The sequence below is a fragment of the Pseudonaja textilis genome, chromosome 15 (genome assembly GCF_049901715.1).
Source record: "Pseudonaja textilis isolate UNSWEBS1 chromosome 15, rPseTex1.2, whole genome shotgun sequence".
In the NCBI taxonomy this organism is placed as follows: Eukaryota; Metazoa; Chordata; class Lepidosauria; order Squamata; family Elapidae; genus Pseudonaja; species Pseudonaja textilis.
The window spans coordinates 5,540,375-5,567,459 of NC_142004.1; the positions used below are offsets into that span (position 1 = coordinate 5,540,375).

The 27,085-nt window shown below is 48.3% G+C and overlaps 2 protein-coding genes across 2 annotated transcripts; both read right to left on the minus strand.

Annotated features, from left to right (window-relative positions):
* Positions 1 to 42: 42 nt before the first annotated feature.
* WSB2 (WD repeat and SOCS box containing 2) lies at positions 43 to 10,946 on the minus strand. Its single transcript, XM_026718636.2, has 9 exons — positions 10,761 to 10,946; positions 9,455 to 9,626; positions 7,881 to 8,113; positions 6,817 to 6,951; positions 4,725 to 4,825; positions 3,732 to 3,904; positions 2,305 to 2,418; positions 1,786 to 1,893; positions 43 to 644 (listed from the first exon to the last, which is right to left on the minus strand). Exons 1-9 carry the CDS (start codon positions 10,834 to 10,836, stop codon positions 482 to 484), a joined length of 1,275 nt encoding a protein of 424 aa, XP_026574421.1. The 5' UTR covers positions 10,837 to 10,946; the 3' UTR covers positions 43 to 481.
* Positions 10,947 to 11,754: 808 nt separating this feature from the next.
* Positions 11,755 to 26,824, minus strand: VSIG10 (V-set and immunoglobulin domain containing 10). Its single transcript, XM_026718635.2, has 9 exons — positions 26,629 to 26,824; positions 23,818 to 24,102; positions 20,934 to 21,239; positions 19,500 to 19,775; positions 18,321 to 18,614; positions 17,272 to 17,382; positions 16,763 to 16,775; positions 15,650 to 15,783; positions 11,755 to 13,919 (listed from the first exon to the last, which is right to left on the minus strand). Exons 1-9 carry the CDS (start codon positions 26,711 to 26,713, stop codon positions 13,858 to 13,860), a joined length of 1,566 nt encoding a protein of 521 aa, XP_026574420.1. The 5' UTR covers positions 26,714 to 26,824; the 3' UTR covers positions 11,755 to 13,857.
* Positions 26,825 to 27,085: the final 261 nt, after the last annotated feature.

Here is a 27,085-nt window from a genome sequence, read left to right on the forward strand (position 1 = left end):
CACTCTATCATTGTTTCCTTCTGTGTCCTGAGGTGGTGGTGGTTTGTTTTTTTTAAATGTCCCAAGAGGCAGCTGTGGCTGTCAAAACCCGCATCGCAGTAACCAGTGGTGGGATTCAGCCGGTTCGCACCGGTTTGGGAGAACTGGTTGTTAACTTGCTGAGCAGTTTGGTGAACTGGTTGTTGGAAGAAATCATTAGAGCAGAGAACCGGTTGTTAAATTATTTGAATCTCACCATTGCCAGTAACTCTGAGCCCGGGAGGGTATCTGGCAAACTTTAGTATGCCAACAACTCTTTTAAGATTTCTTCCACTTCAGGGGAAAAAAAGGGAATTTGCCCACAGCATCCTTCGTCATTTTCTCAGCTAGGAAATGACGTTGCCTCCTTGCTTGACACCCCAGAGAGTTTTGTCTTGTGCAAACACAAGGCCAGCGCGAGCAATGGTTGGATCACAGCAACAGCACCTCCTTCCGGCCAACGTCATAGAGTCCTGTAGGTGAGGAATTCCTTCATCTTTTTGGGAAGGCTCAGCGCCTGGACTTGGTAGCTAGTAAAGCAGCCGCGGAGAACTTTCCGACATAAGTGCTTCAGAGAAGACAGAGCTTGAGGGGCGGTCCAGAACTGGGCGTGGCCATCCCTGGTCCTGCAACAGGAAGAGGAAAAACTGGAGTTCATTCATTAGTCGACGCAATAGGGGTCAGTCTCAAAAAAAAAAAATTAAGGTGAGATGGACTTGATTAAGATTGAAACAGGGCCAGGGTATCAGTAGAAGAGAATATTTATAGCTCAGGGTTGAAGGGTGGGGTCTTTGGTGCTCTTTGAGCTTGGTGGTTTTCTTGGAGATGTTTCATTGCCCAACTAGGTAATATCATCAGTGCTAGAAGGGAGTGGGGTTTGCAGGGAGGAGGAACGTGGGGTCCTTGATGTCTTTGAGCATGGTTCTTTTCTTGCAGACGTTTCATGATCTAACTAGGTGGCATTATCAGTGCTAGAGAGCAGGGTTTGTGGAGGAGGAGGAGGAGGAGGAGGACTGAGGCGTCCTTGGTGATCTCTGAGCTTGGTGGTTTTCTTGCAGACGTTTCATTACCCAACTAGGGAACATCATCAGTGCCAGAAAGGGATAGGGACTATGGAGAGGAGGAGGACTAGGGTCCTCAATGCTCTCTGAACTTGGTAGTTTTCTTGCAGATGTTTCATTGCCCATGCCATTAGTGCCTTGATGATGTCACCTACTTGTGTAAGGAAACATCTGTACAAAAACCACCAAGGACTCCACAGATCCCAGGCTAGATTGGGAAACATCCTAGAAGATGACATTGGCGTAACTTTCCAAGAAAATAACACAGATATATGTCCAACAAGTCAAAGTTGGAAGTCGACCTCAAGAGACTCAATGTGTGCGTGTATGCTTGTGTCAATGTTGACCCCCCTAGTGACAACCTTGGAGTAGTCCTTGTGTTTTTCTTGCCAAGAAAAATAGAAGGACTACTCCAGGCTGTTACTGGGAGGTCAACAATGACACAAGCATACACGCACACATCAAGTCTCTTGGATTGAGGGCAACTTTCAACTTTGACGTTTTGCAGAAATGTTTGTTCTTCCCTCAAGATGACCCCAAGAACGAGACACAGTTAGTTCAGGCAGCTTCAATTGTCCATGAACCATGCACAATTGGGCAAGTGGATGGTTCATGAACATCTCTGCACACTCCATACACTCCAGATTTTTAAGATCTTCCCCCGCTTTGAGACAAACACCACATGTTTCTTGCCCCCCAAACCTACCCCGTTGCGATGATCCCACCATGTGGAAAATAAGTGCAGCAGAGACCGTTCTTCACCGGAGCAAAAGCAACAGGACTCTCAAGCTCTAACGCCCAGATCCGAAGGAGCCTACAGGAGATAAAAGAATATTCTTGCGTTCCAAAATGGAGCCCAAGAACCTAACTAAATAAAAAACAGTCTTCAGTTTCCATAGGTTTTGGGTCTCTTGAGTCCCATCCCTCCTAGCCAGCGTGACACGATGGGACTTGTAAGGTCAAACCATCTGAAGAACATCCGCTGATCCTGATCCAAACGTTGGTCAACTCAGCAAACATTCTTCTGAATTCCCAGAATCCTTGACGGCAGTTTAATTGAGATCTTGTCTTCTGAGAGAGGGAGACGCTTGGTCTTGGACTCCACTGCTTTCATCCTAAGTACCACCTTGTTCAAAATTAAATCACTTATCTGTCCTTCCTGTAGACCCAATATCTGGAATAGGATCCATAACAACGTAAGCATTTCCATTCCAGAGCCTCTTACCTGTCATCTGCCACTGTGGCAAGGTAGAGGCCTTCAGGTGAGAAGCACACAGACCTCAGGGAGCTGGTGTGGAAGTTCCCACCTTGGTCCACTGCAGGTTGCAAAGGAACATGCCTTGGGAAGAAGGAAAAACAGGTTGGAATCTTCCTACTAGCCCACCTGGGGGGACTGTAGGCTGTTGATAAAAGACCCTGGTGAAGACATCCAGTTCAGTCCCTTGGTAAGGCTATCTAAACCAATACCCTGTCAAGCCTGAATGTGGTTAAGTGGTGAATACAGTTTGACACATTTTGAGAGCTGGAAGGGGGTGAGAACTGAGGTGGATGGAGTCCCAGCCAAAACAACCAAGCTGGATGATGAGTCAGCTGCGTTCCAACGGCTGTTCGAACAGAGGAAGGAGGAGTGAAGTTGCACGTGCTGGTTGGACAATGTGACGTGCGATATTGTTTTGGAAAATTGACAACATCTCGTTATAGTGAGCGGGGAACTTTCAGTACTGGCTTTCCACTAGTTAGTGCCAAGATGGCGTATCTTAAATAAACTTGTTCTTTGAGGGATTGAAATGCCTCGGAGTTTGTTTTATGATGGTTGCATTTCTTGACACCTGACGTGAACGTCATGCCTTTGGGCAGGAGATCAACCGTTGTCCATCTCCCACCAGTTTGCAACTTTTGAGTCCTCCCAGCTGCCCTGTCACGGTCTCTATGGGAATGGCCTTCCTTCAGAGATCCCAGTTTCCGCCAACCTAGCAGTTCAAAAGGACGTAAGAAAAATGCAAGTAGAAAAATAGGGACAACCTTCGTGGGAAAGGAACAGCGTTCCTTGCGCCTTTGAAGGCATTTAGTCCTGCCGGCCACGTGACCACGGAGACGTCTTCGGACAGCACCGGCTCTTCGGCTTTGCAACGGAGAGGGAACCTTTACCTTTTAAAAGGGGACCGGGGAGAACTGTACAGGTAGTTCTCGACTTATACAACAGTTCATTCAGTGACTGTTTGAAGCTATGATGGCACCAAGAAAAAGCGACTTACGACCATTTCCTTGGGACCATTGCAACATGCCCATGGCCACATGATTTATATTCGGATGCTGGATGACTGACTCACCTTTATGACGGTTGCAGTGTCCCGTGTTCATTGATCCCCTTCTGACAAGCCAAGTCAATGGGGAATCCAGATTCACTTAACGGCCAGGTGACTAACTCAACAACGGCAGTGACTCAGTTAACAGAACGCCATCAGTAACCATTTCCTCCACTGAGCAACATGAATTTGGGGCTCAGCTGTGGTCATAGGTCTAGGGCTACCTGTACTTTCAGACCTGCCGGATTCCGCAAATTTAATCTTAACGCGAAGGATTAAGAAGGAATCCGTGCTTCCTATCCAGCCCACCTCGCCAAGGCACCATCCACCCGTCCACTTTCCTTACCAAAGGGATCTTAGCTTTTCCCCTGTACAGGGATCCCAGAGGATCACGCAGGTGTCGTAGGAAGCCGTGGCAAGAAGAGCAGAGTCTGGAGAAAAGTCACAGGACGCGATGCAACCCTGGTGTCCCTCCAGTTTCCGCAGCAGGCAATAGGATTTCATACTCCAGAGCAGAGCCTGGTAGCGTGAGAGAGAGGAGAGAGAGAGAGATGGAGGGAGGGAGAAGGGGAGAGAGAGAGACAGAGAGAGAGGGAGGGAGGGAGAAATAGCACTTACACCACAGCAGAGGTGGTGTTCAAATTCTGAGTTGTTTGGAGAACTGGCCAATCCCACCTCTGACTGGTCCCGCCAACCCCGTCTCTTCTCTGCCTCCCATCAAGACTCAACTGATCGGTTGGGTCTTATTTGGTTGCCCTGAACAGGAGAACGGAGCTGGAAAGCAGGTTAGTGGGGTGGGGAGGGAATGGGGATTTTGCAGTATCCTTTCCCTGCCTTGCCCACCAAGCCACGCCAGCAGAACCAGTAGTAAAAAATAAATCTGAATCCCACCACTGCACAGGTGTCAAACCTGATTGCGTCACGTGACATATCATGACGTATCACAACATTTTTTTTTTTTACCTTTGCAGGACAGAGTTGGGTGTGGACTGTGCAGGATGCTTCCACCCTGCAAGCCGCCAGTTTGACAGGCCTCACCTACTTATATACTACTTTACAGCCCTCTCTAAGCGGTTTACAGAGTCAGCCTCTTGGCCCCCAACAATCTGGGTCCTCATTTTACCCACCCTGGACGGATGGAAGGCTGAGTCAACCATGAGCCTGGTGAGATTCGAACTGCCAAATTGCAGTCATCTGGCAGTCAGGAGAAGTAGCCCGCAGTACTGCACTCTCACCACTTGGTCACAAATCTAAAGATAGATTATCACCAAAGATCTATATACCAGCCTCGTTTCTCACTGTCATCAACACGGCCCTTTTCTGTGCAGGCTTAACTCACCGCTTTCTCTCCAGCCACGGAGCAGAGCATCTGACCGTCAGGAGAAATGGAGCAACCATAAACCCACTGCAAATGTCCAGAAAGCACTTTCAATTGCTTCCCTAGAAAAAAAAAATAGAAGAGGGGGAGAGCGGGAAGGTGGGGGATTTGAGAACCAGACAGGAAGTCTGAATGCTACGGGTCCCCCTCCTAAGAATGTCCAACTAGCAAGGCCTTCTATGTTTCACGGTAAAATACACAGGAAAAATTGCATTGGGTTAGGCTTAAGTCTCCGTGAATTTGAAGAGCAAAGAGGACACCGCCAATAAATTCATAGAGCATCGGTCTGCTTAGTAGGCTGTTGACTCTTTCAGCCTGCCCTATCTACATTTCCTTATACAATATATGGCAGATTTCATTTTTGCGGGGGGGCAAGTCCACTTAGGATTTCCATGAATTTGGAAAGCAAAATGGACATCGCCAAGGAATTCGTAGGACATGGGTATGCTTAGGAGGGCACTGACCCTTTGAGCCTGCCCTATGTATGTTTCCTGGTAAAATACACGGGAAAATCCCACCGGGGGGCTAATCTATTTAGGGTTAAAGGTAAAGGTTCCCATCGCACATAATACGTGCTAGTTGTTCCCGGCTCTAGGGGGCGGTACTCATCTCCGTGACAAAGCCGAAGAGCCAGCGCTATCCGAAGACGTCTCTGTGGTCATGTAGCCGGCATGACTAAACACCTTCGAAGGCGCACGGAGCGCTGTTCCCTTCCCACCCAAGGGGTCCCTAGTTTCCTACTTGCATTTTTTTTTTCCACATGCTTTCGAACTGCTAGGTTGGCAGAAGCTGGGACAAGCAACGGGAGCTCACTCCCTTATGCGGCGCTAGGGATTCGAACCACCGACGGCCAACCTTTCTGATCGACAAAGCTCGGCGTCTTAGCCGCTCAGCCATAAATTCGGAGAGCAAAATGGCAGCATTGGCAACAAATGTGTATGGCATTAGTCTGCTTAGGAGTGTGCTGACGTATCAAGCCTGCCCAATGTACCTCTCCTGGTCAAATACATGGGAAGATCCCATTGGGTGTGGGGACAACATCACTAAGGGCTCCATGAATTCATACAGTAAAACGGACATGGCCAATAAACTCCTAGCACGTTGGTATGCTTACAAGGGCGCTGACTTTTCGACCCTGCCTTATCTATCTCTCCTGGTCAAATATTTGTGAAAATCTTATTGGGGGACAAACCCATTGAGCTTGGAGTTAGGTCGTCATGAATTTGGAGCGCAAAACGGATATCATCAATGGATTCATAGCACATCAGTCCTCTTAGGAGTAGGCAGATTTTTTGATCCAATCCTATCTACGTTTCCTGGTAAAACCATGGAGAGATCTCATTGTCTTCCCTGGGTGGCTTTCTTCCCTTTACAGTTAACCGTAATAGAGTTGGAAGGGACCCTGAAGATGTAATTCAAACCCCTGATCTCTCACTCCTTAGCAAACAATGGTTAAACCTTAGGTTTCACGGCACCTACAGAACCTCCTTCCCATTTGCTCCTGAAAAACCAGGGACAAAATCTGGAGCACCACTTTTAATGCTGCGAGGGAAAGTGTCGGACAGACCAGAGACTCCACAGCTCATACTCTTCTAGAGTGCAGCGAAGAGCAACCGAGATGACGATGGGACTGGAGGATAAAACATACGATGGACGGTTGCAGGAACTGGGCCTGGTTAGTCTAGGGAAGAGAAGGACCAGGGGAGGCAGGAGAGCAGTCTTCCAATATTTGAGGGGCTGCCACAGAGAGGAGGAAGGGGGTCAAGCTATTCTCCAAGGCACCTGAAGGCCAGACAAGGAGTAATGGATGGAAACTGAACAAGGAGAGATTCAACCCTGGAAATAAGGAGGAATTTTCTGACAGGGAGAACAATCAACCGATGGAACAGAAGTTGCCTTTGGAAGTTGTGGGAGCTTCATCCCTGGAAGCTTTCAAGAAGAGACTGGATTGCCATCGGTCAGAAAATCTGTAGGGTCTGCTTGGGCAGCGGGGTTGGACTAGATGACCTACAAGGCCCCTTCCAACTCTGTTAGTCTGTACGATCATTCTTACCATTTTGACTGAGGTCCCAGACTCGAAGCGTTTTGTCCCGGGATGCAGAGACGAGAATGGAACAAGGGTTGCCGGGTGCAAAGCTCAAATCCCTCACCACGTCTTGGTGCCCCGCAAGGTGAAAAAGCATGTTCCCTGCCGAGAAGGAGGCAGCGGGCAAACGGACAATGAAATGGTTTGTCAAGGATTATCTGCAGAACATTAGTCTCTTGCATTTAGAATAGAATAGAACCAGAATCGGAGGAGGAGGAGGAGGATGGAATGGAATGGAATGGAATGGAATGGAATGGAATGGAATGGAATGGAATGGAATGGAATAGAATAGAATAGAATAGAATAGAATAGAATAGAATAGAATAGAATAGAATAGAATAGAATAGAATAGAATTCTTTATTGGCCAAGTGTGATTGGACACACAAGGAATTTGCCTTTGGTGCATAAGCTCTCAGTGTACATAAAAAGAAGAAATAAAATACATTCATCAAGAATCATAAGATACAACAGTTAGTGATAGTCATAGGTTGATAAATAAGCAGTCAAACCATACTAGGAAACAAATAAAACAATATAAATCGTAGAGATACCAGCAACAAGGTTATAGTCATAAGTGGGAAGAGATAAGTACTAGGAAGGACGAGAAGAAGAATAGCAATACATTAAATAGATGGACAGTGTTGTGGGAATTATTTGTTTAGCAGAGGGATGGCGTTCGGGGAGAAAACTCCCCTTGTGTCTAGTTGTTCTGGTGTGCAGGGCTCTATAGCATCATTTTGAGGGTGGGAGTTGAAATAGTTTATGTCTGGGATGTGAGGGGTCTGTAGATATTTTCACAGCCCTCTTTTTGACTCGTGCAGTATACGGGTCCTCCATGGAAGGCAGGTTGGTAACCATTGTCTTTCCATCGATCTTGTTTACAAAGACTCTAAAACAAACAAACTTGGGCCATAAAATTGAGGACTACCTGTACTGAGGCAGGGTGAAAGAAGTTCCACACACGTGTGCCTGTACCTGTAAGCAAATTTGCAAAGATTGCCTGCTGTTTCAGGAAATAAAGCCAACGTACCTGTTTCTACTTCCCAGACTTTAATCTGCCCATCATGTAATCCTGTGGCCAGGATCAAGCAAGGAAACGCTTCCTTCCGGTGGCGATACTTATGTGACTGGGACGGCAGCCACGAACTAAAAGCCAGACCCCAGACAATCTGTCCACATTCCAAGGTCTTCTCCTTGGTCCTACCATAACCTTTGGCCTTGGTTTTTGCAGACTGGTTCGTGGGTTCCAAAGCTTTGCTGTTGCTAGAGCAGAACGAAGTGGATCAAAAGAGATCACCGAGTTAGGAAAGATTCTTGAAGTTGCTTCCTTCCTTCCCTTCGAGCAACATTTTCCAGCTTCCCTATCTATCTATCTATCTATCTATCTATCTATCTATCTATCTATCTATCTATCTATCTATCTATCAAAGCGAAAGACCACTTACGCATCATCGCAAAATCTCCAGAACTGTAGAGCCTACAAATTTGAAATTTGGCACGTAGGTTCCTCTTGGCTTCTAGGTGCTCGCTAAGAAAGGATTTTTCTAAATGACCATCAGAGCTATTAGTATTTCCTATATTGTTATTATTAACATGCTCTGATGCCAAGGAGTTCTATTCCCCCTCCCCACCTGAAAAGAAATCTCTTCCAAATGCAAAACATAAGCAGAGGAGAGGAGGTTCAGTTTCACAGCAGCAAGCAGCTTTAGTACAGAACAGTTGAGCTAAGCCACGCCCAGGCTCCTTGCTGTCTCCTTGCTCACACAGCAAATACTTTTTCAGTTTCCAAACAGCCCTCAACTCTCTCACAAGCTGACAGGTCACTAGCCAGATGAATACCGATGGATGCTGGTAGGCAGAGGCACATTTTCCCCCCCTTATTTTCCTCACCAAAAACTAAGCCCAATCACTTAGTTTCATAGCGAAGCACAGGTACAGAGCTAGTCAATTAATAAAACTGGAAACGTTGTGTGTCTTAGGAAGGAGAACTGGTGTAAAACTTGGGAAAAAATATTTTCTCTCACTCTTATGCTTGCAAACAAGGAGCCACTACGTCCATCATTAAGGTGGGTGGACCAATTCCCAGAATCCCCCCAGTCAACTGTGCCATGCTGGTTGGGGAATTCTATTCTATTCTATTCTATTCTATTCTATTCTATTCTATTCTATTCTATTCTATTCTATTCGAATGTTCTATTCTATTCTAATCTCCTATTCCATTCCATTCCATTCCATTCCATTCCATTCCAATCTTCTCTTCTCTTCTCTTCTCTTCTCTTCTCTTCTCTTCTCTTCCATTCCATTCCATTCCATTCCTCTCTTCTCTTCTCTTCTCTTCTCTTCTCTTCTCTTCCATTCCATTCCATTCCAATCTTTTCTTCTCTTCTCTTCTCTTCTCTTCTCTTCTCTTCTCTTCTATCCTACCCTATCCTATTCCTATTCCATTCCTGCCTGAGCAAGGGGCTGGACTAGAAGACCTCCAAGGTCCCTTCCAACTCTGCCCAGTCTATTATTCTGACTACCAGGAGTCCAAAGGACTTGGCAGTCCAAACCAGCCTCGGAAGAAGGCAGCACCACCACCCTGGGTTGGTGTAGGATACTCACTGCTCGGTCCTCTGTAAAGGCCATGGGAGCAGCCTGACGACGCAGTGACCCTGTGACCAGGCAAACCAGGTCCCGTCGGCGGAGAAGGCCACACTCCAGGTCTCGCAGCTGGATTTCCAGTCGTGCTGTTGGGGGCGTCTCGGCTTGAGCTCAGCCACGAGGAGGGGCTCTCCTGGGGAGGGGAGGATAGCCAGGTGCATTACAGAGCAGACCCCATCCAGTGGTGGGATTCAAATTTTTTTTTCACTACCGGTTCTGTGGGCGTGGCTTGGTGGGCGTGGCATGGTGTGGTGGGTGTGGCTTGTTGGGCACGGCAGGGGAAGGATATACTGCAAAATCTCCATTCCCTCCCCACCCCACTGACCTGCTTTCCAGCTCCTCCGCTCTCAGAGTTAATTTTGAGGGTTTAATTTGAGGAGAGGAGAGGAAAGGACAGGAAATAGGGAAAGGAAAGGAGAGAAGGAAAGGAAATAGAGAAAGGAAAGGACAGGAAAAGGAAAGGAAAGGAAAGGGAGGAGAGAAGGAAAGGAAAGGACAGGAAACAGAGGAGAGGAGAGGAAAAAGAAGAGAAGGAAAGGAAATAGAGGAAAGGAGAGGAAAGGAAAAGGAAAGACGAGAAGGAAAGGAAAGGACAAATATAAAAAGGACAGGAAATAGAGGAAAGGAGAGGAGAGGAAAAGGAAAGGAAAGGAAATAGAGAAAGGGAAGGGGGAGAGAGTGGAGGAGAATAGAGGATGGGAAAGGGAGAGAGGAGGAGGAGGGAAAGGAAAATGAAGGATGGGAAAGGGAAGGGGAGGAAAGGGTTAAGAACGGGTTTAGCGGCTACCAACCGGGGGGACCCTGAGTTCTAGTCCCACCTTCGGCACAAATTCAGCCGGGTGGTGTGTGTGTGTGTGTGTGGTGGTGGGGTGTCTTTGGGCCGGTCAGCCCCAGAAGCAGACAAGGGCAAACCAACCCGTGCAAAATTTGCAGGGATTTGTCCAGGCAGTTGCGCGCACGCAGAAAGGGGAAGGAGGGAGGGAGGGAGGGGAAGGATCTTGGAGACCCTCAGCGAAGAAGATCCCAGGGTCTCTTTTAAAGGGCCACTGCAGGAGGAGAGCCTTGTTGGTCTCCGGGGCGGGCCAACCCTCCCTCCCCTCCCACCCCCGGTGCCCGAGACGCCCTTGTCCGATTCGGCCAGGTGATGCTGAAAGGTGCGTCCCAGCGGCCAGCCTCCCGCTTGTTTCGGCCTCGGGCAACGCCGGAATTGCCCTTCTCGCCGAGCCTCCCCCCGGGGCGAAGGGGACCGGCGCGCCCACTCACTCACCCTCCGCCACCGCCTCTCCCACTGGCGGCAGCAGCAGCCGCGGCCGGCAACCCTCGCCCGGGGCGGCCGCTTCCATCCGGGGGGCCGTTTCCTCTTCCCGAGCCGGGAGGAGTCAGGTGACGGGCTCGCGGAGGATGGGAAGGCGGCGAGTAGCCCGAGAGCCGGCGCGCAGCCGAGAGACGGGGCGGAGAAGAGGAGGGGGGAGGAGGAGGAGGAGGCGCGCTCCGCCCCTGCGCCACTTTTGCGCCCTGGGCGCACGGCGGCTTGCGAAGGGGAGCAGGTGGAGGGCTGCCTGCCTGCAACCGATCTATTCGGAAGAAAAGTTGCACGTCCCCGACTCATTTGCCGGGGGGCGGGGAGCCTCAGCTGCTTTCCCCATCTGGCGCTTGCTTGACCGCAGCTCCCATCCTCCACAGCCTGATGGGGAGAATAGGCTGCTCCATCCAGCTGCTTTCCCCATCTGGCAGTTGTTTGACCACAGCTCCCATCCTCCACATCCTGATGGGGAGAATAGGCTGCTCCATCCAGCTGCTTTCCCCACCTGGCAGTTGTTTGACCACAGCTCCCATCCTCCACAGCCCGATGGGCTTTCCGGGAGGAGTCTGATCCATCCAGCTGCTTCCCCCAAGCTGCCAAGTTTGCTTGACCGCAGCTCCCACCCTCCACAGCCAGGTGGACTTTCAGGGAGTCTAGTCTGAGTAAAGTAGCCTAAGTAAAAAGTAGTCTTTGCTTAAGAAATGTCCCGCTTAGCAACAGAAATGTTGGCCCCAATTGCGGTCATTAAGTGAGGACTAGCTGTACAGAAAAAAACACTTCCCTTGGTAAACAGGGTACAAACGGCATAAATAATATGCATTTTAGCTTAAGGCCGCCAAACAAGAATAGCTCCAGTTTTCTTAAAACGTGTGAAATGAATTACAAAAACCTCACGCAATTCAGTTAGTAACACCCACATAGCACACACGTACGCACACCCCTTGCGGGGCAGTTAATCTTTGTCTCCAAAAGCCAAAGGCTTTTATTCCATGAACAAAAGATCCGCATCCAGATTTACAAGGCAGTAAGAATGTTGTTGACCTCTGGTTGCTACCGGCCTTGAAATGGAAATGAGGGTTTTTCAGGAGTGGAGCAGGTCAAATTGCCTTTGCAACACCGCAGGAGAACACAGGGCAGTTTGGGCAGCCGTTTGTCTGAATTGGTATAGGCCAGGACCTCCTGCCTGATAAGGGGTTGGACTAGAAGACCTCCAAGGTCCCTTCCAACTCTGTTCTTCTGCTATGTCACCCGGAAAAGTGTTGTTTTAAGGAGAAAAAACTAACCCGCCTGCAGGTCCATAAATAGACCCTGACTCAAGTTTTGTACATTATTCCAGCGTCTGACATCCAGCATCAAATTTGTATGTTGCGGTTCTAACCTCAACAGGCACCGGTAGTCTTCACTCTCGAACAATTCATTTCCATTTCTAGGCGCTGGCCTAGAAGTCAGGAGGCTGTGAGTTCGATCCTAGGTAGAGGCAGATTATTTCTTTCTCTCTCTCTCTGGGCACAGTGAGAATGGACCTGCTGAATATAACTCCTCATTGGTGACAGGAAGGGCATCCGGCCATGAAAACTAGCTCCATTCGGTTGCCCAGGCTCCACTCCACCCAGCAAGGGATTATGGGCTCGTTAAACGATGCCGATGATTTTCCAGATATATATATATATATATATATATATATTCATCTTTTTATACAGTAATCTAGCGCAGTTCAGACTGACTATATACCTTGGCAGGTAAGAGCTGCGGCTGCTCCTACAATTCACGGACCACTGAAGACCCCAGAAACGAAGCAGGTCGCTCAGGGATGCCCAATCGTCTTCGTGGGAAGAAGACCCCAAAATTCAATACCCAGGTAGAGCTGAGATATAACACCTGCCCGAAGCTCCCCCCCCGCCCCCCGCCAAATGTCTGCCTCTCGTCTTGGGCAACCTAAGACAGGATGATCTTTCTCAGTCACTTCCTACATCCAAGCCCCAGAAAACACAATTTTACAGTGGTGGGATTCAAAAAAACCTTTACTGCCGATTCTGCGGGCGTGGTTTGGTGGATGTGGAGTGGCTCGGTGGGTGGTTTGGTGGGTATGGCAGGGGGACGATACTGTAAAATCTCCATTCCTCCCTCCCCCACCCCACTAACCTGCTTTCCAGCTCCGTTCTCCTGTGCGGGGCAGCCAAAAAAGACCCAGCCCGTCAGCTGTGGGCGTGGCTTGGTGGGCGTGGTGGTTCTGTGGGCGTGGTGTGGACGTGTGGGCGTGGCTTGGTGGGCGTGGCTTGGTGAGTATGGCAGGGGAAGGTGACTGCAAAATCCCCCTTCCCTCCCCGCCCCATTAACCTGCTTTCCCTCTCCATTCTCCTGTGCAGGGCAACCAAAGGAGATCCAGCCAATCAGCTGGGACTCAAGGGGAGGCGGAGAATAAATGGGGGCGGAGCCAGCCGGAGGTAGTATTTGCCAATTTTTCCAAACTACTCCAAATTTCCACTACCGGTTCTAGTGAACCAGTCCAAACCGGCTGAATACCCACCTCTGGACACAAAGTGTTTTTAGATTGCCTCAAGTCCTCCTCCTCCCCTAGACTAGAGGGGATGCTTCCCTGTTCAGTTATTCTTTTCTGCCCCCAACAGAAGCTGCTGTGACTCTTCCTACCCCGAAACAGCTTCCCTAACGAGCTTTGACTCCAATTAAGAGTCGTATCCAAGCTAGGAGCCTGGGATCCGGGACCAGTTGGGAAATCTCTTCCCTGTTCCTCCAGCTCTTCCGCGGGGCCTCAAGGCTGCTTCTCCACGGAAAATTGCCCCGGGAATGCTGCTGCTTCCGGTTCCGTAAAAGCCCCTTGAATTCTTATCCTCGCCTACGTCGCAAAGATGGTTTCCAATTCCACAGGGCAGGCCGCGCAGCCAAACCGCAGCGGCAAGCAAGCACAGGAAGGGCGACCAGGAGAGGCAAAAAGAGAGGCGTCAACCCAGATGGGAAGAACTTTGCAGGAATCCTTTGGGTCCCGTAGTTCCAAGGTGGCTTCCGTTCTTAGCACGTAACGCAAAGGAAGAGGTCGCCTTCTCTACGACGTGGGCTTGGACCTCTGGATTTCCTCCAGGGAGATGGACGTTTCCGGAAATGAGCCTGCAAAACAGGCGCAGAAATTAAAAAAAACAAAACATAGCGAGGGACGGTTAGCGAGTGGCGCGGTGGCTTCGAGGTGGAGCTCTCGCCTCACAATCAGGAGGTTGTGAGTTTGATCCTAGGTAGCGGCAGGTATTTCTCTCTCTGGGCGCCATGAGTCGCTGTCTGCTGCGAACTCCGCATTGGGAACAGGAAGGGCAACCGGCCAGTAAACACTCAGCTCCATTCAGTTGCCCCGGCTCCACCCCGATGCAAGGGATTATGGGGTCATTAAAAAGCAAAGACACACACACGTACACACAGACACACAGACACACATATGTAAAAGAAGAAACAGACATCCTGCGATCTCCAGAACTAAAAATTATATTTCTTGTACTTACTAAACTTTCGTCAGCCTCTGCTGACATTGTCAGAGTGTTAAGCCACCATTACAAAGATCTCTGCCTTTATATATCATTAATCAATTTAGCCCTTGCACGCTTTAATAGGCCCTTCCAACCGCCTCCCATCTGTAATTAACTTTTTTGCTTCAGTCGTATTAGTCAAAGGAGGCTTATCTCTTGTTGTTGGTTCCTCCCTTGTCAGACCTAGCCTGGAATGCTTATCTGTATGAGGTGATGTTAACCTGCAAGCTATTGCAATTTGTCACTTTGCTCGTGACCTTGAGGTCAGCCTAGTTCCGGAGATCGCAGGATATCTGTTTCTTCTTTTACGAGTATACCTGGAACTCTTATTTTTAGAATATTTTGTTATACACACACACACACACACACACACACACATACAGATTCGGTTAGCAGCTTTACCAAGTCATCTGTCTTCCTCCCTCTCTCCCTTCCCTATTATAAGAACCAGTTTGGTCTAATGGCACTAGGATAGAAACCAGGAGATCATGCGTTCTTGTCATTCCCTTGTTAGAGTCGGACTCTGAGGAAGAGGAGGAACAGCCAACAGGGAGTGAAAGTGTGGCTCCAGAGGTTGTGGAGGAGGCTGGGGAAGGGCAGAGGCCGGCTGAGCAGTCAGAGGAGGATCCAGGCCCATCCCCTATCCATCCTAGGTCCCGCAGGGAGGAGAGGATCAGGGAAAAACGAGGTCTACTCAAGAGGAGGTTCCCATGATCCTCCTCGTGGCTTGCAGCTGGGAGCTATGTGTATAAGTTTGCAACTGCGCAGTTAGAATTTGCAGGAGTCCATTTTAGTGGTCACCTTGAAAGAGGTTTATCTGTGCTGGCGTTCTTCCCATGGACTCTCCTCGGTTATTTTCCTGGAGTTTATGATTAATTATCTTGGCTTGCTTCGGAACTCTGGTCAAATGCGGTTTGTTTTGGTTTTCTGTTTGCCTCATTGTTTACTTTTGTGACTTTAAACTGTGCCCAATAAAACAGTGAAGTTAAGTTGAAGGCCTTCCCGGACTTTAATATATGTTTTGGGTTTGGGGGTTATTTTGAGAGACTCCGGGGTCATCACAGTTCTAGTTCCACCTTGGGCCTGAAATCCGACTGGGTGATTCCTACCAACACAACCCAAGAAGCCTATTTCTCCCTTAATGGTTCAAGAGGGACCTATACTTCGCTCGAAAAAAGGCCTAAGAAATGCGCTGAGAAGAATTTCTTTAAAAATACGGTAAAGATGTCATTCCCTTTTGGGATTCAGACCTTGGAACCGCCAGGACAAAATGAGACAGAATAATGCCTGCCTGCAGCGTCAATTCAACTTCATTCAGCTTACTTTCCGTAGATCCGGTAGAACACCCGTTTCCTCTCCCTTCCGTCTGATGCAACGTTGGTTCCCCGGTGGACTCCAAGTACAGGTCCTCTTCTTCTGAGTCCATAAGTTCAAGAATGTCACCCGCATCTTGATTCCTGCAATAGAAGACAAGAATGACTAGAAGGAAGGAAGGAAGGAAGGAAGGAAGGAAGGAAGGAAGGAAGGAAGGAAGGAAGGAAGGAAGGAAGGAAGGAAGGAAGGAAGGAAGGAAGGGACCCCTTCGTCGTCTTCTCCTTGTTTGAAGGACCATCCCTGCCAGGTGATGTTCAGTAAAGGGAGCACCTGGATCTGTGACCCAAAACCTGGCAGACAGGTCACATTTTCCAGCTGGGAACCATGGGAGATATTATCAAGTATGGGATCCTTGATATTCTGTGAGCTTGGTTGCTTTCTTGCAGATGTATCATTACCCGATTAGTTCTAGCATTGACCGTGTTACCTAGTTGGGTACTGACACATCTGCAAAAAAAAAAACCAAGGACCTCACGGACCTCCACCTGTTTCTCCACCTCTTCCCTTTCTCCTCCTCCTCCTCCTCCTCCTCCTCCTCCTCCTCCTCCTCCTCCTCCTCCTCCTCCTCCTCCCCCCGCCTCCTCCTCCGCCTCCTCCTCCTCCTCCTCCTCCTCCTCCTCCTCCTCCTCCTCCTCCTCTCTGCAAACCCCACTCCTTCTAGGACTGATGATGTAAGGAAATGTCTGCAAGAAAACAGCCAAGCTCAGAGAGCACCAAGGACACCACAATTCAACCCTGAGCTATAAATATTCTCTTCCATTGTTATCAAGTATACCTGCAGTTGATGGGTGAACTATCACAGCTATTGAGTACTCTGTGACATAGAATCCAAAATATTAGACTTAAAGGTATAATTATAAGTGGCAAATTTCTTTCTTGCCCAACCTTAACCCCAATGAAATTGTTGGTTTTATTCACTGGGCGAGGCTTTGTAGAAATTCACGTGCTATCTCATTTTAAGAGAGTCAAACTACCACAAGGTTTGACAATCCTTTCTCTAAATGATGGTTTCTGTGGATGAAACTGGTTGAGACTTTCTGGTTAAGAAATAAAGAAACTTACCGAAGCACGTTCACTGGAAACACGAAAGAGAGAAAAGGAGAAAAATACTTTTATTAAAAAGTTATTCATTTGCTTTCTAAGTTTATACAGTAAGCATGAAATGCAATGTCAAAAATCTATAATCTATAATCTATCTATCTATCTATCTATCTATCTATCTATCTATCTATCTATCTATCTATCTATCATCTGTCATCTATCTTTCTATCTATCCATCCATCCATCCATCCATCTATCTATTTATTACCTATCTATCTACCTACCTACCTACCTACCAATCATCAAATGTATTTGCTGCCCATATTAGCAATAGATCACATTTAGAAACCTTTGGTTATATTTTATTTAATGATTGGAAGGGTGTGCCAATATATTCAAAATATTTTCTTTTTCAAAGTTCTTAATATGATTGCCTAAAGCGCAACCCAAGAAAAACGCATTTTAAAACCCAAATGCATTCTGTTGGTTTGATTACTCTAATGAGTAATTTTCTACAGAACCTCTCTCACCTTTGAGGCACGCCTGAGGTCCTAAATAGAGAAGGATTCCGGAAAAGACCAGGACTCCCAACAGTAAAAGGACTACAACGGAGCCCACAATTCCAGCAACGTTCAAAGGCTCTGCAGACAAAGTTGGAAAGAAAAAAGCATTGAGATGGGAAAAGGCAGAGGGAGAGAGGTGGAAATACTACGAAGCAGCTTCTCCTCCTTTCCTCCTTCGGTTTCTTCTTTCCTCCTCTCCCATTTCTTAAAATTTGCAAGATCCCCACCCTTCAAAAGTGTAATTCAAAAGGAAACCTTAAACATCTTTTGAAAGTCTGCAATTTATCATCCTGGCCTGCTGTGTTCATTATGTTGGTTTTTTTTATTTCTAAGTATTTTACTTTGGGTTCGGACTGCGTTTCTTCCCTTTGTAGACTGTTTTTGGAAAAGTTTGATCTCCAGCCGAGGATAACTGGACGTTAGGGGCCAAGTTGGAGGCGTTAAAGGGAATTTATTCCATTTTTGAGACTTTGTTATTTTGGTGTCACACCCCCAGGTCATCACAGCCAGATTCGCTTTACAACTGTGTGACTCCCTTAACAACTGTGGCAAGAAAGGTTGTAAAATGGGACATTTAAGATAGGTCTCACATGGAGAGAGAAATGTTGGGCTTGTTAGTCAAGGACTGCCTGTCCTTTTCAACATCTCCATTTGTTGAAACAGGCCAAAGTGCCACTGTTTCAGAGGTGGTTATTCAGCCGGTTTGGACCGGTTCTCTAGAACCGGGAGCGGAAACTTTGGGGTAGTTCAAAGAATCTGCCAATGCCACCTCTGACAGGCCCCGCCAACCCCATCTCTTCTCTGCCTCCCATCGAGTCCCAGCTGATCGGCTGGGTCTCCTTTGGTTGCCCTGCACAGGAGAACGGAGCTGGAAAGCAGGTTAGTGGGGTGGGGAGGGAAGGGGGATTTTGCAGTAACCTTCCCGAGCCATGCCCACCAAGCCACGCCCGCAGAAGTGGTGCTAAAAACTTTTTGAATCCCACCACTGCCGCTTTTTCAACTCAATCGTTACTTACCTGTCACCTGCAGGTGAACGTACACCTGTCTGAGGCCCAGGGGGTTCTCAGCCTTGCAGATGTAGTACCCTTGGTCTCTGCTGGTGGAGCAATTCTGGATGGCAAGGGTAGAGACCCCATCCTTTTGGCTGACGAGAAACCTTCCCCCCGACCGGATCTCTACCTCCGCCTCAGAGAGGTTGCGTAGCCAGGTGATCCTCGCAGGTGGGTTGCTGGCTATCAGTTCACAAGACATCTCCGCTGGTCCCCCCACGAAGCAGCTCTTCATCGGGCTGGATATGACCCAGGGCCTCTCTGACACCAGAGGAAAGCAAAGTTGAGTTGGAAGGACAGGAAGGGCAGCTTTTAACAGATTAACAGAAATGGAGGGAACCTTTTAGATGATGATGGGGAGGAGGAGGAGGAGGAGGAGGAGGAGGGGGGTTAACTTTTTAGAGAAGTACAGGGGAAAAAAATCCAAAGGGAAAATAAAAGAACAAGCCCCCCCCAAAAAAATAAAACAAGGGACATAAACCAGCCATTCCTTACATCTGGCGCATGGAAAGAAATTAAGAGAATGGGCAGAGAAATAGCAATAGCACTTATATATCACTTTATAGTGCTTTTACAGCTCTCTCTGAACAGTTTACAGAGTCAGCCTCTTGCCCCCAACAATCTGGGTCCTCATTTTACCCACCTCGGAAGGACAGAAAGGCTGAGTCAACCTTGAGCTAGTCAGGATTGAACTGCTGGCAGTGGGCAGTGAGTTAGCCTGCAATAGTGCATTCTAACCACTGGGAGGGAAAGAAGGAAGGAAGGAAGGAAGGAAGGAAGGAAGGAAGGAAGGAAGGAAGGAAGGGAGGGAGGAAGGAAGGGGAGGAGAGGCAGAGCAATAGCACTTAGACTTATACACCGCTTCACCAGCCCTCTCTAAGCGGTTTACAGAGTCAGCCTCTTGCCCCCAACAATCTGGGTCCTCATTTTACCCACCTCGGAAGGACGGAAGGCTGAGTCAACCTTGAGCCTGGTGAGACTCGAACTGCCAAATTGCAGTCAGCCGGCAGTCAGCAGAAGCAGCCTGCAGTACTGCACTCCAACCACTGCGCCACCGAAGCTCAATCCCACCCACACCCTTTAATGTTTGGAGTCTTGGGACGTACCCTGGAATTGGGCAATTCAGTAGCCTCATCCTTGACTCACCCAAGCGCAAGGTGCAATCCTGGGTTTCTTTCTCATTCGCGACATGGCTTCCGCGACAGATAAAATCCTTGCCCCAAAGCCGGCGGGATCCTTGCAGAGACACCACTGTAGCATTGGCAAAGTGGGTGGTGTTGGAATCCATGACTAGATCCTCCGGGGGGATCCACTGGAGCGTAGGGGATGGGTAGCCCCCGGGCCAGCTGCACAACAGTTGAACCTCCTGAGAATTTTCCATGGAGGCCTCGGCCCGACATTTTGGAGACGACGGCGGGGGATCTGAAGAGAGAAGCTTGCAAAAGGACTGCGAAGTAGCCATGGGTCTTATTTATTTACATTTTCATTGCCCACTTTTCAAGCACTGGAGACAAATATTAAAAACTAGCTGGATACCCGTGATTCGCTACGAAACTATGTGGTCGGGCTGAGTTTTGGGGGAGGAAAATAAGGGGGGAAAAAATGTGCCTCTGCCTACCGCCATCCATCGGTATTCATCTGGCTAGTGTGAGAGAGAGTTGAGGGCTGTTTGGAAACTGAAAGAGTATTTGCTTGTGTGAGCAAAAAGGAGACAGCAAGGAGCCTGGGCGTGGCTTAGCTCAGCTGTTCTGTACTAAGGCGGCTTGCTGCTGTAAAACTGAAACTGAGACTCCTCTCCTCTGCTTGTGTTTTGCATTTGGAAAAGATTTCTTTTCAGGTGGGGAGGGGGAGTAGAACTCCTTAGCATCAGAGCATAATAATAGTAATAGTAATAATAGTAATAGTAATAGTAATAGTAATAATAATAATAATAATAATAATAATAATAATAATATAGGAAATACTAATGCTCTGATGGTCAGGACCAGTAGTGAAAAATTTGGATCCCACTACTTGGAAAGAAGAGAGGAGCAAAGGGAAAGAAGCAGAGGTGGGTTTCAGCTGGTTCTGGTCAGTTCTGGAGAACCGGTTGTGGAAATTTTGAGTAGTTCAGAGAACCGGCCAATGCCACCTCTGATTGTCCCCCACCCCCATCTATTCTGTGCATCCTGAGTCTCAGCCAATTGGCTGGGTTCTTCTTTGGTTGCCCTGCCCAGGAGAACGGAGCTGGAAAGCAGGTTAGTGGGGTGGGGGGAGAATGGGGATTTTGCAGTATGCTTCCCTTGCCACGCCCACCAAGCCACGGCCACCGAACCAGTAGTTAAAATTTTTTTGAATCCCACCACTGGTTTGGCTCTCTCTCTGGTAAGCTTCTGTCCGTTATCATTTAGTTCTTCAAGCTGTTTTAATTCCACATGTGGAATGCTTTTAATCATTTTAAATGCTTCAAGGGAAATGATCCCTTAAGAGAAAGGCACAGAGCCAACAATTCTGTGCATTTCCAGAAATGCAACATTCCCCTGGGAAAAATGACACCCGTGCACGCTCCCCTATACTGCCAATACTTTTCGTCCTACGTACAGTAGACCAGGAGTTCACGGATGACGGACTTCTGATGCTGGCTCAACAGGTTGGTGGCCAGGCATGAGTAGTTCCCTTGGTAGTCGGGCATGACGTTCTGTAGCACGAATGAACTCCGTGAGCTGTTGACTTCGGTGAATGGTTCCTGCGCAGAACCAAGCGGGTTAAAATCCCACTTAGTGGCCGAATCAGGCCAAGTGTCACTGCTGCAGGTGAAGTTCAAGACGTCGTGTCTTTTGGCATAAAGTGTGCCGTTTGGCAATGTCCCGGTGGGAGATATGCTGACTTCCATCTGATCTGGTCCACCTGGAAAGCAAGCAGGTCCAAATGAAAGTGTTAAAGAATCACTTAGTGATAGTCATAGGTTACTAATAAGCAATCGAATTATACTAGGAAACAAAAATAACAATATCGGTTGTAAAGAAACATGCGACACGGTTATAGTCGTAAGCTGGAAGAGGTAGGTAATAGGAAGGATGAGAAGAAGAATAGTCTGTCTTGTTTAGCAATGGAAATTTTGGGCTCGATGGTGATCCAAGACAACCAATATTACATTTTGAACTAGTTGTAGCTTCCCGGTGAAGCGGGCAGAACCTCAACAGGCTAAGCAAAGCTTTTCTCCACAACCACAACAGCAGACAGAGTTACCAGGAGCAGGTGGCCGTAGCCAGCTAGGATCTGAGCCAAGGACAAATCCTGGCAATGAAGCCCCCCCCTCCCCCGCCCCCCATGGGAATTAAGGCGGTGGCAGACAATTTCCAATACGCCTAATAAACTTCCTGACCTGTTTTCTTATTTGAATTTAAAGAGGGAACCCTGGCGTGACACAAACAGGAAATCCCCTCTGTCTGCCCCTTCCTTTTTTGTACAAAGAAGCTCCAGAGATGGTCTCATCATGTTTAGAACATATAAGATAGATAAAAGAATCCTTTTTTGTGACCTTTTGTGACCTGGTTGTTAAGCAGATCAGTGCAGCATGAACCCCTTTCCTAAAGCAAGGAATCTCCTGGTCTCAATTGCAGCCACAGGTCAAGTGGATTGCACACCTACAAATCCTCCCCGCGTGGCAGGTGCTGTTGTGCACCGGTTAAAAGGGGCGCGGCTCTCGCTTTCCACAAGCGAACACCAGAACTACCAGCCAGCCACGCCTTGAAAGCAGATAAGAAGCTGGAACAAGGGCTCATATCTGGGAATTGCAGCAAGGTTATTGTGCGCACAACACTGGGAGAATGCGGAAATCTTGTGGAAGGGATTGCGTAAGTGTCGGTGTAGGTAAGTTTGCAGAAATGGCAAACCTGGCCTGTTCGAGGAGTAGAAGTTGCAGAATGGAAGGGTCCTTGGAGGTCTTCTAGTCCAACCCCCCTGCTTGTGATGGGGTGTGGGACGAAGGCAACACAGTCAGATCATCAAGAGGAGTCCCTTTATTAGCTCCAACTTTGCCCCCAATGTCCTGGTTGCCTTCTGGGCTGGAGAAAAAAACTCTCCCAGGAACAGAACAACCTTTGGCTGCAGAGAATCAAGTTGCTCTTCTCTGTACTTTTTTCTAGAGTCTCAACATCTTTTTTACAAAACTGGATGCAGTATTCTAGGCGTGGCCTTACTAAGGCTTTATAGAGTAGTTATTGGTACCTCTCTCGATCTCGCCTCATTTTCAAAGCTCGGCTACCTGCTACCTTTTCAGAAAGGTTCAACGGGGGCTGGCCGCTCGCTTATCCTCCAAGAGAAAAGAGGTCGCAGAGTAATAACTTATGGAAGTTTTGTGGAGATTCTTAGTCATTCAGGTCGGGGTTGTCCCAAAGGTGCTTTTCCAAGAGGCAATTGGGCTTTCTTGGTTTTTCCTTGAAGGCGTTTCCCTTCTCATCCGAGGAGCTTCTTCAGTTCTGACTGCGTGGTGGAGATTGGAAGGATTTATATTCCTTAGCAAGTCGTCTGGTCGTTAGCACTCTTTCTGAGCATTGTTATGGCCTCTTGGAGGTTTATCTGTGCCCTCAGAGTCACCTGAATAGTGCAAATGGATGTGGAAACTTCTTGGAACTGTTTTGTGGCACTATTCAGGCAACCCAATCTCCTGGGCGATTGGACCCAAATCATCCAGCCAGCTTTCAAGCCTGGGGCAGGACTTGAACTCACCATCTCCTGGTGATTGGCCCAAAGTCACCTAGCCAGCTTTGATGCTGAATTCTTAGTCTCTTGGTGACTGGCTCAAAATCACCCAGTTGCCTTTCATGTCTGAGGCAGGACTAGAACTCACCGTCTCCTAGTGATTGGCCCAAAGTCACCTAGCCAGCTTTCATGCTTAAAGCAGGACTAGAACTCACAGCCTCCTGGTTTCTAGGCCAGCTTCTTAACCACAAGAAAAGTTTTACAATAAAACTAGTCCTGACCCATATGACAGTGAGGGTTTTTTTGTTCATTTGTTTATTTTTCATATGACCTACCTTGTCGGGCTGACAATTGTGGACTTAATGGGATACCTATACCCACATAAAGGTAGAGGTGAAGGTTTCCCTCACACATAATACGTGCTAGTCATTTCTGGCTCTAGGGGGCAGTGCTCATCTCCGTTACAAAGCCGAAGAGCCAGCGCTGTCCCAAGACGCTTCCGTGGTCATGTGGCCGGCAGGACTAAACGCCTTCAAAGGCGCACAGAACTCCGTTCCCTTCCCACCGAAGTGGTCCCTATTTTTCTACTTGCATTTTTTACTTGCTTTCGAACTTCTAGGTTGGCAGAAGCCGGGACAAGGAACGGGAGCTCACTCTGCGATGCGGCGCTAGGGATTCGAACCGCCGAATTGCCGACCTTTCTGATCGACAAGCCCAGCGTCTTAGCCCCTGAGCCACCACGTCCATGCTAACTCTTGAAGCAAGATGAAGGAAGACTTACCGGCCATCAGTAACTGGGTCCTGTGGGTATGGTTGGTCTCAGCCAGGATCTCCCTGCACACGTAATGACCTTCGTCCTCCAAACGCAATCCCGAGATGTGCAGGGTGCTGTTTTCCACCAGGGAAAAGCGGCTGTCTGAAAGCAGCTTTCCGTCGGAGGAGAGGAGGATGGGAATCTCACCCAGCTCACCGCGAAACCACTGGACCGCCAAGACTTGAGAAGATGCGTTCCAGCATCGCAGGGACACTTCCCCGTCCGGTTCGCCAACGACCACTTCTTCGGTTTCTGGGGGAGATAAAAATTTATTTATCTAAATGTCCTAATTCCTGGGAGTGAAAGTCCACATGCCTTAAAGTTGCCAGGGTTGCAAAACACAGAGTTAGAATTTCCATCCACCTAGCCTGGCATTGAGAGCCAGTGCTTTAAGCAGCAGGCTAGAAACCGGGAGGCTGTGAGTTCTAGTCTCACCTTAAGCATGAAAATCAGCTGGGTGACTTTGGGCCAATCACCAGGAGATGCTGAGTTCTAGTCCCGCCATAGGCATGGAAGCTGGCTGGGTGACTTTTGGGCCAATCAGCACAAGACTGGGAGTTCTAGTCCCGCCTTAGGCATGAAAGTCAGTTGGGTGACTTTGGGCCAATCACCAGGTGACTGTGAGTGCCTTAGGCAGGGAAACCAGTTTAGGGGGACTTTTGGGCCAATTACTAGGAGACTGGGATTTCTAGTCCTGCTTTAGCGATGAAAGCCAGCTGGGTGACTTTTGGACCAATCACTAGGAGACTGGGAGTTCTAGTCCTGCCTTAGGCATGAAAGTCAATTGAGCGACTTTTGGACCAATCACTAGGAGACTGGGAGTTCTAGTCCTGCCTTAGGCATGAAAGTCAATTGAGCGACTTTGGACCAATCAGCAGGAGACTAGTCCCATTTTACGCAGGAAAGCCAGTTGGGGAGACTTTTGGACCAATCACTAAAAACCTGGGAGTTCTAGTCCAACCTTAGCCATGAAAGCCAGCTGGGGGACTTTGGTCCCCTCCCTCCCTTCTCAGTCCAACCCACCTCACAGGGTTGTTGTTGTGGGAAAAACAGGAGGAGGAAAGTGTGCTGGATTGGTTTGCCAAGTTATTTATAAAAACAATAAAGGCAGGATATAAACACAAAACACATTGGGCATGCCACCCTTAAGCCACGATTTAGACACACCCGAGCAAATCAAATAGGGTGCGCTAGGTTTAAATAAAGTGCAGCAGATCCCATCAACTCTTGGAAGCTGATATGAGACAAGCGAAGAGTATCGCAGTTGCACTCGCTCTAAAAGCATCGCCCAGGCTTTTATCTTGCCAAGAAGAATGCAGACTCATCCTGCTCTATTAAATCTGTGTCCAACAGTACCATTCCTCCTCACCCAGAACCCTGCATATAAATAGCAGCGTTTTCCATTTTTCATTCTTAGCTTGGTTGAATGAGCCAGACTGAAAAGTGTTGGAAAATTCTCTATAAATTCATCACAACGCGGCTATTTTTGCAGGCTAAAAGGTTGGGGTTGACCAGGAAGAACCCCAGTTGAATTTTGTCTAATTCACAAATTAATTTTATTTTACTTTGTATTTCTACCTGTCTTCTATTCACAGCTTCTTTCTTTCTTTTTCTTTCTTTCTTTCTTTCTTTCTTTCTTTCTTTCTTTCTTTCTTTCTTTCTTTCTTTCTTCCTTCTCTCTTTCTTTCTTTCTTTCTCTCTCTCTCTCCCTTCCTTCTCTTTCTTTTTTCTTCCTTCCTTCTTTCTTTCTTTCTTTCTCCTCTTTCTTCTTTCTTTCTTTCTCTCTCTCTTCCTTTTCTTTCTTTCCCCTCTTTCTTCTTTCTTTCTTTCTTTCTTCTTTCTTTTTCACCTATTTTCTTTCTTTTTTCCCTCTTTCTCTCTCTTTTTATTTCCTTCTCTCCTTTTTTTTCTTTTTCTACCCTTTTTTGTGCTTGCATTCCTTCTTTCTTTCTCCTTCTCTTTCCTTTTCCTTTCTCACAAAAAATGTCTTGCTTCTTGTCCCCTTTCCTAATCGAAACAGGGCAAACTTCTCAGTTGCCCTTCCCTCGCCCTCACCCAACAGTTAGAAAAGCTATAAAAGAATCGTAGAAAAATTATGCACCTAATTCCACCCACTCCCTCAACTTTTAAAACTTGGGAGGGGGGGGGGGAGAGCACAGACAGTTGTGACCGAAAGCTCTTTTGAAGCTTGGGGAGAAGCGGGGAAGTATGCAGTATTCCTGAAAATTTTGGAGTTGCGGGTCTGGGGGTGGGGAAAGAGAGAGACGAACGACGTCATAAAATCCCTCTTAAATCCCGATCGTTGCAAAAGAAACTCCGCGCCTTCAATCGGATTTTAGGCAGGCGGACGAAGGCGGAAAAGGGACGCGGGGGAAACTTCGGAAGGGAGGTGTAGGGTCTCCCGCTTGGGCGGGGGCGGGGTTGGACTAGATGACCCATAAAGTCCCTTCCGACTCTTGACTATCTGTTATCTGAGGGGAGAGTTACATCCTTTGTCTGGGAAGTAAAACCAAAGTAAAGGCGACACCTTCCTTCGTCCGTAGTGGAGAAGGATCCTTGGTGCTTTTTCGCGCGGGGTTTTCCCCGTCCGGTTTTAGTCCCTCCCGGGGGGGGGGGGATCTCCTCGTGGTCTCCTTTCCAAATGGGACCCCACCGTCCCCCGTCCCCCCAGCAGCGGCCATTCCCGGCTCAGCTGCAACCTCCCAACCTTTGCCCCCTGCTCTGCCCGGTCGCCCGGCCCCCTCCTGCCCCGCCGATCGCGCCTTTGCCGAGGGGTACCTGCAGCGCCAGCGCCGCCGCCGCCGCCGCGCCACCCAAGGGCCAGGACCAGGAGAAAGCCGGCGGCCACCACCCCGCTCGCCATGGCAGCTCGGACTCACTGGAGAGGGAACCGAAGCCAGCCGGCTCAGCTCCGCGGACTTACGGCTGGGAGGAGGGCGGGCGGTGTGGATGGAGAGGCGGGGAAACTTTCCCCGTCGGAGGCGGAGCGACGCGCTTCGCTCCCGTTCTACCTGGCGCCCGGCAGGTGACTGGGAACTTCCCAGCCACCCGGTACAGGTAGTCCTCGACATACGGCCACAGTCCAGCCCAACATTGGTGTGGCTCTTTCTTTCTTTCTTTCTTTCTTTCTTTCTTTCTTTCTTTCTTTCTTTCTTTCTTTCTTTCTTTCTTTCTTTTTCTTTCTTTCTTTCTTTCTTTCTTTCTTTCTTTCTTTCTTTCTTTCTTTCTTTCTTCC

Bases quoted from the DNA above. Each gene is read 5' to 3' on its own strand.
- VSIG10 (XM_026718635.2), bottom strand. From the start codon at position 26,713: ATGGCGAGCGGGGTGGTGGCCGCCGGCTTTCTCCTGGTCCTGGCCCTT. The intron at 21,240-23,817 runs GTAAGTCTTCCT...CTTGCTTTCCAG, and splicing joins GACCCAGTTACTGATGGCCG to GTGGACCAGATCAGATGGAA. The intron at 19,776-20,933 runs GTACGTAGGACG...TTCTCTCTTCAG, and splicing joins CCGTGAACTCCTGGTCTACT to ATCCCCCGCCGTCGTCTCCA.
- WSB2 (XM_026718636.2), bottom strand. From the start codon at position 10,836: ATGGAAGCGGCCGCCCCGGGCGAGGGTTGCCGGCCGCGGCTGCTGCTG. The intron at 8,114-9,454 runs GTGAGTATCCTA...GTTCTGCTCTAG, and splicing joins CCTTTACAGAGGACCGAGCA to CAACAGCAAAGCTTTGGAAC. The intron at 3,905-4,724 runs GTGAGTTAAGCC...TCACGCTACCAG, and splicing joins CCGTGGCTGGAGAGAAAGCG to GCTCTGCTCTGGAGTATGAA.